Raw genomic sequence first — 16,682 nt, 5'->3', positions numbered from 1 at the left:
CATTAAAGTTTAATCGAAAAGTGTAATCTTCCTTCGATTTAACAATAAAAAAATGAACTTATAAAAGCGCCAGGCTAAAGCACACACCACCACACATCATATTTCCCAGCATTCACAATAAGTACCGATTAAAATAATATTTTCAAGATTTATTAATTAAATTAGTAAACACAACTAAAATCAAACCGAGGAGTTATGTACAAAGGGCATTTCAGTAATTGGAAATGAAAATAAAAATATCAACAAAAATAATTCTTTCTACCCTTCGCTTTCCAAGCACTCCCGCTGCCTCCGCTTCCGCCCGCACTCATTCTTATTGCTCCCCTATATTCATAGTACGCTCGCTCTACCCTCTTTCACGCCACTACCTATAATCAAAGAGCCCAAGTTGCACCGACCGACCGTTTCGTTCGGTGTCGGTTTGCGTGCTAACTTAGTTTGCTTCAGACCGACAGTTGTTCAAGACGTTCCTATTTTCTCATAGCTCTCTTAATAGCTCTATACTTGCCTTCAATTTTTATTTCGATTCCGCCTCTGCCTTCGCCTCCTTTCCGTCCTCCTCCTACTCCTTCGCAACGCTCTGTTTGAATAAATAAATTATAGATTAACTAAATACCAAATTAAAATTTTACTAAAACAACCGTCATTCGGGACGTCTATCGCGAAGACCGCGACAACGCATGTATCAGTATCAGAATTCCAGACGTTCGCCGTGCCGCACCGCCGTTCGATTGTGGTAAATACAATTATTGCCACACTTTGGTCAATTTCATCAATCTTATCGCGAGCCTTGAATGCCTAGGTCGAAAAAATAGCCCTTGACAGAGTGGAACGTAGTCTACTCAAATGTGTTTTTGAGAAACAAGTGCTCTGAGTATTTTCATATGAAACATTATTTGCCGTGATTATAAGTTTGAAAAAATAAAGTATTTTGAAAATTACATAAACACCTTTGGAAAACCCCCAGAGAATAGTGAGTGCGGAGAGTGGGGAGATAAAAGTGGAGTGGTTTTTGGGAACTTTAAGCAATTTTACAACAATTTTAATTTTTAAGCTAATTTGACAACAATTAATCACATAACATCCAATTGTCATAATTTCACCAATGAAAGACGCGCCACGCCATCCACCGTGCCGGTTCTGCAGTTCAAGTTGTGATTTAATGCACATAAGTGGATAACATTGAATAATACCAAAGCTTTACAAAATAAGTTGCCATCAAGTGCAAGTGCATCAGTTTTTCTTTTTATTTTCCTTCACGTGGATTATATTTTCAAATCAGGTCAAGGCCTTAACGCAACCGGCATACGACACTAGCAACGGCATCATCATATCGAAATCGGCTTCGTCTTCGACTTTAGGCTTTAGCATCGTGCAGTTGTGAAGCAGTGCAGCAGTGGCATCATAGAAAAAAGAACCAGGAAAATGTTTGGAATAAAATATTTAACTGAAGCCCACTTGAGGGGCTTCGAACGTTACAAGGTAAGAGGGTGTTTGCCGCATCACCGAACAAACGTTGAAGAAGAAATTACAAACCTTTAGCCGTGAATGTAATTCAATTTGTTGATTGTTGAATGAGCCTTAAGTTAAGTTCCGTTAAGTGAGAAAATCTCTTGACAGTTTGTCATGATGTAATACCAACCCATCACTGTGAATGTGCACCATATGCAATTTAGAGTATTTCTATTTTTTGACGTTTCAAACTGATTGCCGGCATCAGCTGATTGCCAAGTGCTTATGTCTGCTGTGCAGGGTTCAGGGTTTACCTATCTTCTCTATGTGGAATAATAAATGAGTTAGGAATTGAACTTTTATGAGGCACGTGTTATGCAACCTTTTTTTACTTTTTGAGATTTATTAGAACAGGGAGGTTTTTAAGTATGAAGAAATAGGCACGATTTGTAATGAATGTCAGTAATGTGAAGCACGATTTCCATTATTTTGAGAATTTAAAGCTCATACAGAAAAATAGTTCAAAAATACATAAGACCATAGATTCTAATTGGACTTCTTAAGATGATAGTTTAAGGAAGCTCAAGTTGAATAGTCTGAATTTGCCGTGACAAGTCAAATTTGTTTAAGCAATTCATTGTTCCCCAAACCAAGACATGAACAACTTTCAGCCAAAAAGTTATTGTATGATTGTTAATAAATATATAAACACTATTTTTTCATACCTACATTAAAATATAAAACAAATGTTTGACATGAATGACTCAAGAAAAGAATTGGTTATTGATGAAACGCACAATATTTTTAAGAAAAAATGTGTTATTTTTATGATAAGATAACCAAGATTACGACTAAAAGCTGTTTATTAATTTTCAACTCAACTATACAGTAGAACTTCTCTAACGTAATCATCATAACATGACTCGAATGTATTCTGTTAAAGATTTTTGAAAACTGGACTTATTAATATATCTCATTAAAAATCCCTTCAAAACATCCGTTTGAACATTGAAATATGTCAAATTTTAAATCTTAAATCGTTTCGTTTCATAAACGTCAGATTTGCTTGAAAAATGTTATTCTTTTTCTTCCATTTTTTCTCCTACAATAAAAAAAATTAAATAAATTATTTACTTACTTAAGGTGGCGCTACAGTCCTGTGTGAACTAGGGCCTCACCCAACAAACTTCTTCATCTAGCTCGGTCCCTAGCTAGATGTCTCCAGTTTCGCGCTCCAAGTTGGGTGAGGTCACCTTCCACTTGTGCGCGCCACCTGATCCGCGGTCTTCCTCTACTGCGCTGTCCTGTGGGTGCGGATTCGAAGACTTTCTGGGCCGGAGCATTGGTTTCCATGCGCTCTACGAGACCCAGCCAGCTTAGTCGTTGGACTTTTACCCTTCTGGCTAAGTCTACGTCGCTGTACAGCCCGTTCTTCCATCTTCTCCTCCACTCCCCTTCGATGCATACGGGACAGTAGATCACACGAAGAACTTTTCTCTCGAACTGACCCAAGGTTCTTTCATCCGCTTTTGTCATGCTTCTGCACCGTATAGCAGGACGGTAATAATAAGGGTCTTATATAGCAACACTTTGGTCCCTCGAGAGAGGACTTACCACTCAATTGCTTTCTTAGCCCGAAGAAACAGCGGTTAGCAAGAGTTATTCTGTTTTTGATCTCAGCCCTGGTGTTGTTTTCTGTGTTTATAGTGGAGCCTAGTTAGACGAAGTCCTTGACTACCTCAAAGTTACGTCTGTCGATGGTGACGTTTTGACCAAGACGTCGGTGTTGTATGTCCTTTCTTGACCACAGGATGTACTTTGTTTTGCCCTCATTACCGTTAAACCCATTTTTGACGCCTCTGCCTCAATACTTCCAACGCCCCATTGGCATCACTCTGAGTTCTTCTGATTATGTCAATGTCATCAGCATATGCCAGTAATTGAACAGACTTTTGAAAGATAGTGCCTTTAGTGTTGACGTGTGAGCTCTGCACTATTCTTTCAAGCACGATGTTAAAAAAATCACATGACAGAGCATCAACCTGTCTAAAGTCTCGAAAGGTTCTGTTAAGTTGCTTGCAAGCTTTTTCGAGCAGCGTGAATTCTTCATGGTCATCCTGCACAAACGGACGAGTTTGGCAGGGATGCCAAAACTAGTTATGGCTCTATACAGCTCGTCCCTGTAGATGCTGTCATATGCGGCCTCGAAATCAATAAAAAGATGGTGCGGGTGTCGAATTGGTGTTCTTGGGTTTTTTCCAGGATCTGTCGAAATGTGAATATTTGATCAACTGTGGACTTTCCTGGTCTAAAACCCTACTGATAACGACCTATCAGTTTTTTGACGAGGGGCTTTAGACGTTTACATATTACGGCACCTTTTATAGTTGGTGCAGTTTCGAGGGTCTCCTTTTTTCAGGATCGGGCAAAAAATACTGAGATTCCATTCATCGGGCATGCTTTCTTCCGACCATATCTTACAGATAAGTTGGTGCATGCTCCTAACCAACTTATCTCCAGCTGCTTTAAAGAGCTCGGCATTCAAGCCATCCGCTCCAGGGGCTTTATTAGACTTCAGCTTAGATATGGTGATCTTTATTTCGTCCAAGTCGGGAGGACGGGATTGTTGGCTTTCGTCGTCTATGTTGAATGGATCATCCTGCCTGACAGCGGAATTCAGTTCGTCGTCGCCGATATGGAAGGACCACAGTCTGCAGAAGTGGTCCTTCCATATCCTCAGCATTGACTGCGGTTCCACTATGATGTTTCCACTTTCGTCTTTGCATCCTTCGGTTCTAGGTTTATGTACCTGTGAATTTCGTTTCACCTGTTCATAAAAGTTTTGAACTTCATTGCTGCTTTTAAACCTCTGAACATCTTCGACCGCACGCTCTCATTTTCCTTCTGAGAAGCCGGTGCGCGTTCCTCTCGCCTCTTCTGCTCATAGAGCTCACCTCCCCATGGTGAACATTGTGTGCCTAGTACCTCAACTGGAGATTAGGTTCCAACCCCATTGGAAAGTTGTTGGGGGCAGCAAACGAGAGAGGGGGGAGAGGTGTTTCCACTAAGGCACCTCTCTTTATCCGGACAGCAGCGGAGGAATTCCCGAAATGGAATCTACAGTTCCAGTAAGGTTGAACTACTTAGTGAACACCTTTTAGGGCTTCTTCGACTTATTCGAAGCCCAGGCCTGTAAGGAGCGGTTTTATCCGGCTCCCCATCTTTGGAGTTATACTTAGGATCTGACCCTCCAGGTTGGGGTTGTGCCGTCAGGGTGAATTCCTGGCCACGTAAAAGCTTTCATAGTTGCGAAGCACCAACAAGCCTCGGATACGGACGGATTAGATAAATTAATAAGTTCAAATAGTTAAGTGCATTTACAAATCTTTGGAACCATTTCTTTAAGTATACCTATTCCCAAGTGTCAAATACAGTGAAGATAAATGTAAAATTGCGTGTCTCATTTATGACATTTACTAAAACTCAATGGTTCCGTTCAGTATCGGATTTGTAGAGTATCCAGAAATCTTTTTCTAAGCTTGTTGTCAATAAAGAAATCCAAACATATCCAAGAATTTTTGACATACGTCTGTGGTTTCTGACAGAATAGCTGATTTGAGATATGGTTGCATCTGCAAAACAGCAAATTAATTCAACAAATTGTTGAATTTGAAAAAACTTGTAATTAGTATAAAAAAATCTAAGATGTTATTTGAAATTATATTTTTTTGTAGAATTATTATTTTCCATTTAAAATTTCATAACACTTTTTGAACAGCTTAAAGTAAAGCATCTAAAAAGACTCATATTCTGAATAGCCTTTCTAAAAAAGTGTTGAACGCAGCCAATCGAAGAGAAAAAGAGACAAAAAGAATAATTATTTGGTGAACTAAAAACACCACCTCAACTAAAAACCAAGTTACTGTGGTGAGATAGACATAAGACCGATTTTTGAATATTATCAAGATTTTCCATTTCTCCTTTCATGGATGGTGTTCAAATTTGACTCCTTTGAGGTGACTCATTTTGACGTTTCATAATTGTATGACTGTCCAATGGAAATTTAAAAAGAAACCAGAAAACGAAGCATACATTTTTTTTCGAAAATGTGTCAGACAGATATAAGATGTCAAAATGAGTATGTAAACACCTTCAAGTCAATTCTGATTCATTAGGTAAATGTTGTTTTCTTTAGTTGAGAAATTGAGAGATTAAACTGTAAATATACATAAGTGGAAGGAAGTGATAAATGATAACACAGTCTAAACGTACCCTTGATCCAAAGATTGTGTATTTGTATAGTTTGCTGTAATTAAAAATAATGTAGACTTGTTTATTATTTAGATTATTTTTGGTCAAGTTTTTTTTTTGTCGTTAGGTTAGTTCAAAATTCAAGGCAAAACTAAAAAATAAACATAGATTATATGATTACTCAAAAAACCACGATAAAGACAAATCGTTAAAGAAAATTTAAAAAAAAAGTGTAAAGCTCTCCAAGAACTGATGAAACTTTGTTGCGGCTTTGCAAATTGCTAAACTCGAGTCTTGGTTGCAAAAATCATATCTCCTAAACGAATAAAGATATTGCTTCAATTTTTTTTATCTTGAAGAAAATTTCCAAGGCTATAAAAATTGTGACTTTCAAAAAAAAATGTTTACAGGGTGTTTCAGAAATTTGTGTTAAAATAATAAGTTTTAACAAAGGTGATAAAGATAGCGTCATTTTCGTCAAAATCAATGTTTTAAGTAATCTAAGTGAATTGAAACAGTATAGCAAAAAGAAAAAAGGACCAATTAGAATGAAAAAGTGGAAATTTTTTTTTTTTTTATTTTTAAAGATTTTTTTTTTATTTTCCAGTATTCAAGAATCTCATTTCTGGAGAGTTTCGTTCTAAGTGGATCCGAAGAGGTTACAAGCATGTTAAATAGGTCCTCATTCTGCCGAATCCTTGAAACTTTACACGTATTCTGATATCGATATTTCTTGTAGTCTTTATTTTTGCATTCCTGGGCTTCTTCTGACAGTTCTCCAAGTGGTAGTGTTTGATATTCAATGATATTTTGGCTTTGAACCATTATTTTGTGTAGAGTAGGTGTGAGTGGTTTTTCAGGATACTTTTGTTTTAAAAGCTCTGCCGTTTTCTTAGTATACTCCCCAAATTAAACTGCATTCACTACTCTTTGTAATTCAAAACGTTCAATATTACTTTGAGCCTCATTATAACTTTTTCATTGACTCCAGTTATTCGAGCGAGTACATCTGACTATTCGAAAAATCTTCTTGCAGTGTTTCCGTCATTAGTGTTTCCAAACCCTTGATTTGGTTTATATACATCAAGGTCAAGCTCATCGCGAAAACGCCTTTGGATCTCTTGCTTTCTTCTTTTTTCCGACTTCTTGGTCCCAATGGATTCATCAGCACCTTCCATGCATTCCATGCATCTGATTCTAGCGTGCAGTGGAGAGATTCCATATTCGTAATTATGTTCGTCCTTAATGGATTCATCTTTATTGAAGTTCTTTTGTGTCCTTTTGCATATCGGAAATGACCGCGTAAACTTTTTTTCCGTTCATTCGTTTAATACTCTTCCGTCTATCATAGTTATAAAAGACTCGTGATTCACAGTTATTGACTGTGGTATTTATGATGCCACTAGTCTCTTTAAAATATTGGAACATAATGGGCCGACAGAAATGAACTGATGATGGACGACGGTTCCTCCAATGTTTCCCATTTGTACTGTTGAGTCGAAGTGGGACAACTGATGCCATGAACATGTGTGCGTCTGTTTCACCATCTGTTGTATTTATTTTTTGTTGTAGGCAATTTGTTCAGATGATCCATCACAGCCCCATTTACTCCGTAACATTAGACTTCTTGAAGTTCCATTATTTGATCCTCCGTTTTGCTTTCTATTAGCCGCATTGCTGTATGATCCATCATGTTTTGAAGTTTCACTCTAGCCAATATTTCCGTGACTTCGCAGTTTTCGGGAACTGCTTCTTTTTTCGCAACCGTAATAATATTGTTGTGATGTCTTAACGAATTTCTCAGGATTTTATATTTTTCTTTTGAGAGTCCCAAATCTATAAACACAGCTAATGCGTCCTCACTGGTGTATTTTATGGGATTGTGTTGGGGTGAGTGAATGCTTTCCTTGGCTCTTTTGACACGAAGTGGACTTGCAGAAGAATTATGTCCATCTTCCCCTTTTCATGATCCTCATTGTATCTTATACTCAAAGCTTCAGAGAGATGTGCATATCTCCTTTGTAGCTTTGGTTAGTTTTTGTTTTTTAGTAAATGTTGCGCACTCATTGACTGGCTTCCTTGGTCTTCCTCTTGATGTAGTTGTGAGATCACCCGCTTCTTCTGTTTGATATGCAGAAATAAGGAAAGCCTTCTGCATTCTTTTTGAAGTTATTTCTCGATCTTTTTGCTGCTATCCATTTTCTATCAAGGTTTTAATAAAATTGTTTCAATATCTGTTTGGCTGCATTTGCATTTGGTAGTTGGTTTTCATTTTTCACCGTAGATACTGACCGAACGCTCGTTTAAATTCTAAATGATTATTTTAGTCTAATGTTTCATCTTTTTATACCTAAGAGTAAATACCTGCAATCAGGACTCTTTAATCTTATATTAAATATACCTAAAGACACCCCAATAAAACTACCTGCCTGTCTATTTTTATACTAACATATTCCAAAATTGTTCTTCAATCTTCAACTTTGGCTTGCTCTATAAGGAACACCAATAACCGTCGGTGGGCGAGATTCTTGACCTGTGGATGGCCAGACGCAAACGAAAGAAAGACTGGATTTAGCTCCATTGTTGGACAGCAGATGGAAGCTGCCTCGAGTACCTTGCTTTAAAATGCCACCGTCTAACACTATGACAGCCGTACTAGGGAATATTGGAGCAAGTGAGCTGTCCCTTGTTTATCCCGGTTAAATAGGCTTATTAATTTCACCTGTCTTCTGACGAAACCACACATAACCCCACAAAAAAAAATTAAAGTTTTATGTAAACAAAAAAAATTATGTCAAAATAAAGGAGAGACTTCGGTCCAGAGATTGTGCAATTTTACTGCAACCACTTTCCAATCCACTGACGTCACACTCTCACTTTTTCTTATTTCTTATAACTTTTTTTCTTAAACCTTTCTTTAGAACTTTTGTTTAGTGCTGTCTTCTTCTTTTAAACACTTTTAGCAAATTTAAGATTTCTACCGAAAACTAGGTTAATTTAGATTTAAAACATTTCCTTTTTTTCTTTCAATTGGGCAACTCGGGATCAATAGCACCAGCTCTCTCACTCGCGCACGCTCACGGCCCCAAGATTCACACAAACCACGAACCGCTCGATCACTGCGACTGCACTTGATACGACGACTTGAGTGGAAGATCTAGACATTTTGTCACTCCAAGGTGTAAAAGGCGACTGACCTGGATTTGCTGGAATTCTTTGACAAGTGCAATATACAGTTTTTATTGAATTTGCGGTCGTGGTGAATTTGGGGCTCTCCTAATTTTTCCCACTTTAATGAGTGATAAGTTTTTAATCCCGTGAAGGGCAAAAGGGGTGGCGATGAATTGGCCTAGAACGCACGTGGCTTTTAGAAATTCCAGCGTCAAATTCTTTTCGGAGTCTTTGTGTTCCAGGATTGAAAACCCACGACACTGTGGACAAAATCCTTAATTGAAGTATACTGATTTTAAAGAAGATCAGCCAATTTTGGAATAACTCCTTCGAAAGGATAAGCTCACGGTAATAGTTGTCAATATTTCTTCCCACGCTTCGTTCTCGAGAATCGACACTCATTAAGTTTAATAGGCTTTCCTTTTAAGATTGCCTATTTATATCACGAGGAATATGTCACTAAGAAAGTCTTAGAATGAAAATGTTTTACCTCGATCAACCCCCGAAATGGAAACCTTCAGAGAAAGAATTTCATAGAGAAGACAAGTTTTTGACTTCCGGTGAAGCAGCTGATTTCGAATGAAATCAAATTTTCGAAAACAACAGCGTGATCGATTTATCGTATGGAATCCGCAATGGAATTCCACACCTCATCCGTAATAACTTCTAAAAAAGATGGAAGCTTTTAAAAATCTTTAACAGTTTTTGTACATTTTTGCGAAATAATTCTTAAAATTGGTTTTCCAACAAATAAAATTGTATTGAAAACATTTCAAAATACACTTTTTGTTTACGAATTATTGTCATCTGAGAGCTTTATTAAAAAAAGGCATTTAAAATCTCGTGCTAACGAAAGTAACACCATTTAACCATAGACAATAAGTCTATGGTTTCATTTAAGTCAGAAACATTCTTATTCGATTAAATCGGGTGTTTTTTTGAGAGCTTGAGAACTTTTCATAAATAAACATGAAAGATGTCTTGTTGGCCAGTAATTTTTGTATAACTTTAATCATGGTACTTATTTTTTTGAAATATAATTTAGGCATATGTTGGCTGCAATAACGACTTACAAAGTTCATTTAAGCATTCCAATATTTCGTAACCTTTTTTAATGAATCTGGTCATGTGGTGACTTCTGATTGCTGAAATAAGTATTGATAACACCGCCAGCACATAAACTGTCAATAGACAAATGCTTATTGACGAAGTCATTTAACCAGAAATAAGCTTTATCATTAAACACAGTTCTTGGGACGTATAGCGCTTTAGAACTTTCTGACCAGGTTTATTTTTTTAAAGAAACATTCCACATTTTAGAAACATTTTTCTAGGGCTAAAAAATTCATGATGAATTATCTCACCGTACTGTACACAAATGTCAACAAAATTTGACATTTTCAACTGTCAAAGCATAGACAAGAACCATCGAAGCTTTTCCTGAATCTAAAAAAAAACAGAGGATAAGAATATCAATCAAATATGATTTAAATTTTGCAAGTTTAAAAATTTTGCATGAATTATGAAATGAACTTATCTCCTTAGAACAAAAAACCCTAAAGCTGGCCTAAGAACCATAGCTGCACTAATTGAATTTTTTTAAATACAAAAATGTATTAAAATATTTGAAAACCATTCTTGCTGTTTGTGTATTTTGATCTTAATGGCTGAATCACAAACACGCTTCAGCTTCGGCTTCACCTTACGTTTACGAGTTCAGCCATAGGAATTCAATGCATGCTATCACAATGGAGCTTCGACCTCACGTTTCGTTTGGCAATCGTAAGAAAAGGAATGTAATGTAACGTAAAGTGACTCCAAACGGAAGCTCTAGTTCAATTTGGTGTGTCTGACAGCTCAACAGCTGTAACAAAAATGTCAACAAACAAAATATTTGCTCTTTGGAGGGATAAAATAATAGAAATGTCATTCAAAGCAACGTAACGCAGACGTAGCCAAAGCTGAAGCGTGTTTGTGATTCAGCCAAAAGAGTTCCATATTACAAATTTTGAACGAACTTTAGGAAGTTATCAGTCGCTGTTCTTCATTCTTTAGCGTAGACTGTAAAGACAATAAACTGTTATTAACATTGTATAACCATTTTTTCCCGACAGATGGCGTTCAATGCTCCAGTTAAATATAAATAATTTAAAAACTAAGACCGAGTAGATTTTTTTAAATTAATTTTCTTCGTTAATTTTAAATAAAGTAAAAATGTACGAACATAAATAAGTCCTCCTTATTTCTATCGAAAATGCTCTTATTAAAACATAATTTGAATTCACAATAACATATTCAATCAGATAAAAAGTAATAGAAGGACACAAAACAAAAACCTATTTGCTCTTACACAACTTGTCATATACCTAATTTGACCTGTTTTCCTAAAGACTTATATCAACCCTACTTACATAAAATATTATTAAAATCAATTCAACATAACATCAGGGTTCAGAAATACTTTTTTTTGGAATTTTGTTTGTTAAACTAAAACGCCAAAAAAAAGAAAACAACTGAAACACAATAAAATCCTTATTAATACAAAAAAAGCTATTTAGTGAAAAAAAAGAAAACTTTCGAAACACACACACATGAATTCAAGGTAAACAATTCACCCCAGAAAAAACCATAACATTTCCTACATTTTTGGTATACAAAACGGTCTGCCTATTAGCAGGGTCGTCTTTAAGGATGAGCAATAGTTCAGGGCGAAATAAATAAGTATCCTTAAATTAGTGAGAAGTGAAGTGTAAAACAGTTTTTCACTCAACACGACAAAATCAATTTTTCTTGCCCTTTAGAACACCATAACTGTCAGAATCGATATCAAATCAAATCTGTCAAATTAATTTGTTCAAAAAATTTTTTCAAACAATCTCCTTCAAAATTCAATTTCGGAAACAAAATAGAGTGCTGAAAGGTAAAGCTCAAGACTGCTTACTGAAAAATTAGATTTTAGAAAGAAATAACTTCTTGGTCTGCACACTTTGATTTTGATCGTAGATTTCGTTCATAGCACGCCAATGCGTAAATTACATTAATTTAATCCAGAAACTTTCACGTTTTCTCTGTTGTTTATTTAATATACGTTGAGGGTCCTCTTGTTGGGCGCCATTTGATGAAAATTTGATAATCGGTTATGACAATGCTTCCCCATTCAAAATAGGTCATTGGGTAATTTGCAAGCTTGCAATGACAAAACTTGCAAAGTATATTTAATCAAACACTTTTTCTTGTATTCCCCTCGTTGGGCGCCATTTCGTTAAAATGCAAATCTTGTGGTAATCTTGGCAAGCATTGCCACCGTAGTTTAAAACAGGCCTAAAGGATAATCTAACATAAATTTCCTTAATCACCAAATTTGCATTGCATTTGTTTGCATACAAATGATGAAGGCCCCTCGTTGGGCGCCATTTCATACAAAATACAAACCTTTTGTTAATCTGTTTAAACATTTCCGTTGCAAAGCAACCAACGATATTATTCTATACATATTCTTGCATGCTCTTGATATATTAATATACCATATATTCTAAGAGAGGAAATAGGAAGCCAACTTTTACAAAATAATTTTGTTGTATTGTAACTTAAAGCCCTCTAACAAACATACAAAGCATTAACATACACCTAAGTTATATATGTATATCTATAACGTACATACAACATTACAATAAAGTCCTCTCTTGATGTTTGCTTACATATTTAATAACCAACCACTGACTGACTTTTTTTTTTTGTTTATAGGAAAAGTTGTAGACCAAAAAAAAAAGAAAAAGAAAAACTACATAAAATCCCCCAGGGCATTTTCCATGTAGTATATTTTATTGTTTGCCAATACTTTTTCGCGTACTCGTTTAGTTCTAGAAACTTGGTCATATATTAATTTCACAAAACAAATTCATAAAAGCCAAAAACTTTTATGTTTATTAATTCATGTTCCATAAGCCAAATAAGACCATTTACCGGAGAGAGAGAGAGAAACAAAACAGAAATAAGTTATTAGAAAAATAATACCGTTGGTTTATGGCGAAGGGCATAATAATTAGGTTATAAAATATTTGATGAACATTTTTGACAAATAAGGTACTATAAAGGAAAGGGCTTTAATTTCCTTTCAAAAATTGGGCGCCATTTGTCACATTTAATAGTTTCCACTTCCACTCTATCATCATAATGCTCATTTTGGCGCGCTTTATACGCACAATTATTATTAACTAACGTGATATATACCTTAGCGCTATAATCTAATTATTTAGCTCACTTGCTGTGGTCAATGGCTCTTCCATAATGTGTCTTATCTTATAAATTCACACTCAAACAACAAAAACAATAACATGGCGATGGACGGCACGCTGGCGGTGGAGGCAGCAACGACTGGTGATAAGAATACCACCCTTGCTCTCACGAAATCAAATAACAGCTAAGCTAACAGCTTATATAAGTATGGTTGTATGTATATGCGCCTCTACGACGACACTGCCTTACCTACACCCTCTTGACGTTGTTTTTGCTGTCATTCCCCAATTCCCACGCTCACTTTGTCATATAGCTGTTAGCTGCAAGCTGTTTGTGTGACTCTTGTCGTTCGTTCATATAGATGCCTTGTTATTGGAGGGATGGCGTGATTATTGACTTTGTGTACCGTACGCGCGTTTAACATGCATAACTGCATATGAGGACTTCATATGTAGGTGCAAAGGTACAGCTATTGAAGGTTGTGTGTTGGCAAAACATGTCAGCTAATTGAAAGTGTGTTTGTAAATAATCAGACATGTGTGCAAAATACGTTATATGCGTTAGAGTACACAACTGTGTATAATGTACATGTACTGTATAAAGGCTTCGAAACAAAGGAAGGCTTAAATGGGCTGCTATTGGGGCTTAATGATCTTTGAAGAGCGGTAAGATAACGTTGATGGCTGTTATTTTCGTTGGATTTCCGGTTGTCATATGATGAGCCTCATCATGGTAATGGCGCCCAACGACGACGACGACGCAACGCACGACAAGAACGATTGACGCACGTGCCGTGTCGATGCCTTCGTCGTTGTTTAACGTCAAAGTGGTAGATAGATAGAGTTAAGAGAAAGTACCGACAATCAATAAAATAAATGCCTATACAAGAGTGTCTGATAAAATAATGTACTATGCAGTACATATGACAATCTTCCTGATATAATGTAGGTCATCCTCATCATCACCATCATCATCGTCAGTCAGAAACAGGGTGTTTTATGTACAGTGTATATATAAAAAGTGTTCAATTAAGGTTCCGTATTTTCCATGAGGTTACTCAACAATTGAATCATAAGTAATTTCATCTCAGCTTAAGTGTTAATTACTTACAGCTTAACCAACCACCTGATAGATTCAGTTAGCTGTCTGTTGTGTATATGTACTGATAAATTGATAATGTTGTGCGTTATGTGTGTTTTTGTGCAAAGGAGTACACAAAGTTAAGTGTGTATGGAGACAGGACTTCAGACTATAGTTGGGTGGAGAGTTTGTAACGTAGATCTTAGGTTTTACCAACTTAATAATTGATTAGGTGAAGGCTCTGTGCTCTCTGTCTATGGCTTTAAATAATAATTAATTATATAAACTATAATGTACTTACACTAAGATGGGAGTTTTGATATGAAATGTGTGTATGATGAGTACGTTAATTAAATAAATGATAAATTAATTGTACTAAAATGGAATAGATTTCTGCGTCTTTTGTTAGATATTCTATTTTTGTATTGTTTTGTTCCTGATTTTTTGCTTAATTCAGTTTGAAGAATTTTAACCAATTTTTATTAAAAGTCAAATATTTCTACAAACGTTTTTAGTCAAAATTAAATTAAATGAAAATAAGCAAATCACTCTAGCTCCATTCAAAAATGTAGTAGATTTTATTTGAGTTCGAGAAAATTCCTATTCTTGTACTGTAATTTCGAACGTATCTCAGAAATAGATTGAGTAGTGTTGGATTTTATGGCTGAACCACAAACACGCTTCAGCTTCGGCTTCGTCTGCGTTACGGAGGGCCTGCTTGAGGTTGCTTTGAATGACATTTCTAATATTTCATCCCTCCAAAGAGCAAATATTTTGTTTGTTGACAATTTTTTTTAAAGCTGTTGAGCCATTGACAAAGCAAATGTTCATATAATTCAACTAAAGCCTTCGTTTGGAGTCACATTACGTTCTTTTAATTACGATTGTCAAACGAAACGTGAGGTCGAAGCTACATTGTGATAGGTTAGGTTAGGTTAAAGTGGCTGTTGGTTGGGAAGTCCAACATACTTAGACCAAAGTATGGTCCGTTGTGATACCACATGGATCAGTTGATCAGCTTAACTCGTCTAACCAATTGGAGCGCCGAATGAAGGGTAGGAGACAAATAATGTCAGAATTTTTTAGATCGCTGGTATCGTTGAAGTAGTAGTGTCCTCCTCCTCCTCCTCGTCCATGCAACTCCTACAAAAATCATTTGCAGGGGCTCCAAGTCGAATATCATGACTTCCTATCAAGTAGTGCCCAGTCAGAACATCAATAACGTAGCTAATATGCATTCTACTCAGAGAGATTAATTGCTTTGAGCGCCTGGCGCTAAGATTAGGCCAAATTAGTTTAGTCGCTAAACAGGTGGTGGTGTAATTCCACCTGAAGTTTGTTTTAGCTATCTTATCTTGCTTAAGCATGAGTTTTCATGTAGCTAAGGGGATACCTATGTTAGCATTGTGAGCCAGCAGTGGTAAAGTTGTTCCGCTTCTTGCAAGTTCGTCAGCTTTGCAATTTCCTGATCGAAAATTTAGAGCTGTTAGTGAGTTAGTGAAGACAGAGTCTAATGACTTTAACGCAGCTTAGCTATCCGAGAAGATGCGTGTATCATTAGCTGCTGATATACCGTTTTCTCTAAGCCATGATAGGACTTCTTTTATAGCCAGGATTTCAGCTTGGAACACGCTACAATGATCGGGTAGACGAAAGGAGAGTCTTAAGTTTAGTCTATCTGAGTATACGCCTCCACCAGCCCCATCCTCTAATTTTTGATCCACCTGTGTAAAAGTTTAAAAATGATGTATTCTCCCAAGAAGACCTGGGAGGTATAGTCACTTTGAAGCTATAGCTATTAAACTGAGGATGGGGTATGGTGTAGTCAATATTACTGTGTATAGTTCTGAACGAGTTCAAAATAGTGGTGTGGCCATTTCCATTATTGATCCACAGATAGGAGGCTTGAAGCCGTATGGCTGTATTAGCAACCGTTTGCTTGCTGAAAATGTCCAGCGGTATTAGATGGAACAGAACACCAAGTGAGGCGGAGGGGTGGAGTGAAGTACTCCTCCCATACACAGGCAAGCGGTTCGTTGGATTTTGCTGAGCGCCGTCCACCATACCGCTACTCCATAAGTAAGGATGGGCCTTATGACCGAGATATATAGCCATTGTGTAATGCAGGGCTGTAGGCCCCATTTATGACCAATGGCCTTTTTACAGGAGAACAGGGCTACTGTGGCCTTGTTTATTCTTTCTTGAATATTAAGTTTCCAACTTAATTTCTTATCCAAAATGAGACTCAACTATTTTGCTTGCTCAGAGAATTTAAGTGGTACACCGTTTATGAGGGAAGGGTCAATGACTGGGACTTTGTATTTCCTTGTGAAGAGGACAAGGTAGGTTTTTTGTGGGTTAACGCCTAGTCCTTATCGATTTGCCCATCTGATGAGCTTATTATTGCCCTTAAGTGGATATCGATCAAACGTTCAAAAGTTTTGAGAAGGAATGATGATAAGCTGATAGGTCTTAGGAATAAAATAATGATA

The 16,682-nt window shown here is 36.6% G+C and overlaps 1 protein-coding gene across 2 annotated transcripts in view; it reads left to right on the top strand.

Moving 5' to 3' along the window:
• Positions 1-437: 437 nt before the first annotated feature.
• LOC129949692 (ethanolaminephosphotransferase 1) overlaps positions 438-16,682 on the top strand; it is a 37,959-nt gene continuing 21,714 nt past the window's right edge. For both annotated transcript variants that reach the window (XM_056061289.1, XM_056061288.1), the window contains exon 1: positions 438-1,482. In XM_056061289.1, coding sequence (XP_055917264.1) covers positions 1,426-1,482 — 57 coding nt within the window. In that variant the 5' untranslated portion in view covers positions 438-1,425. The remainder of the gene's footprint in view (positions 1,483-16,682) is intronic.

This window comes from Eupeodes corollae, chromosome 3 (assembly GCF_945859685.1).
Source record: "Eupeodes corollae chromosome 3, idEupCoro1.1, whole genome shotgun sequence".
In the NCBI taxonomy this organism is placed as follows: Eukaryota; Metazoa; Arthropoda; class Insecta; order Diptera; family Syrphidae; genus Eupeodes; species Eupeodes corollae.
Note: the sequence above shows the minus strand (reverse complement) of the source record. Positions and strands in the feature narration are given on the sequence as shown.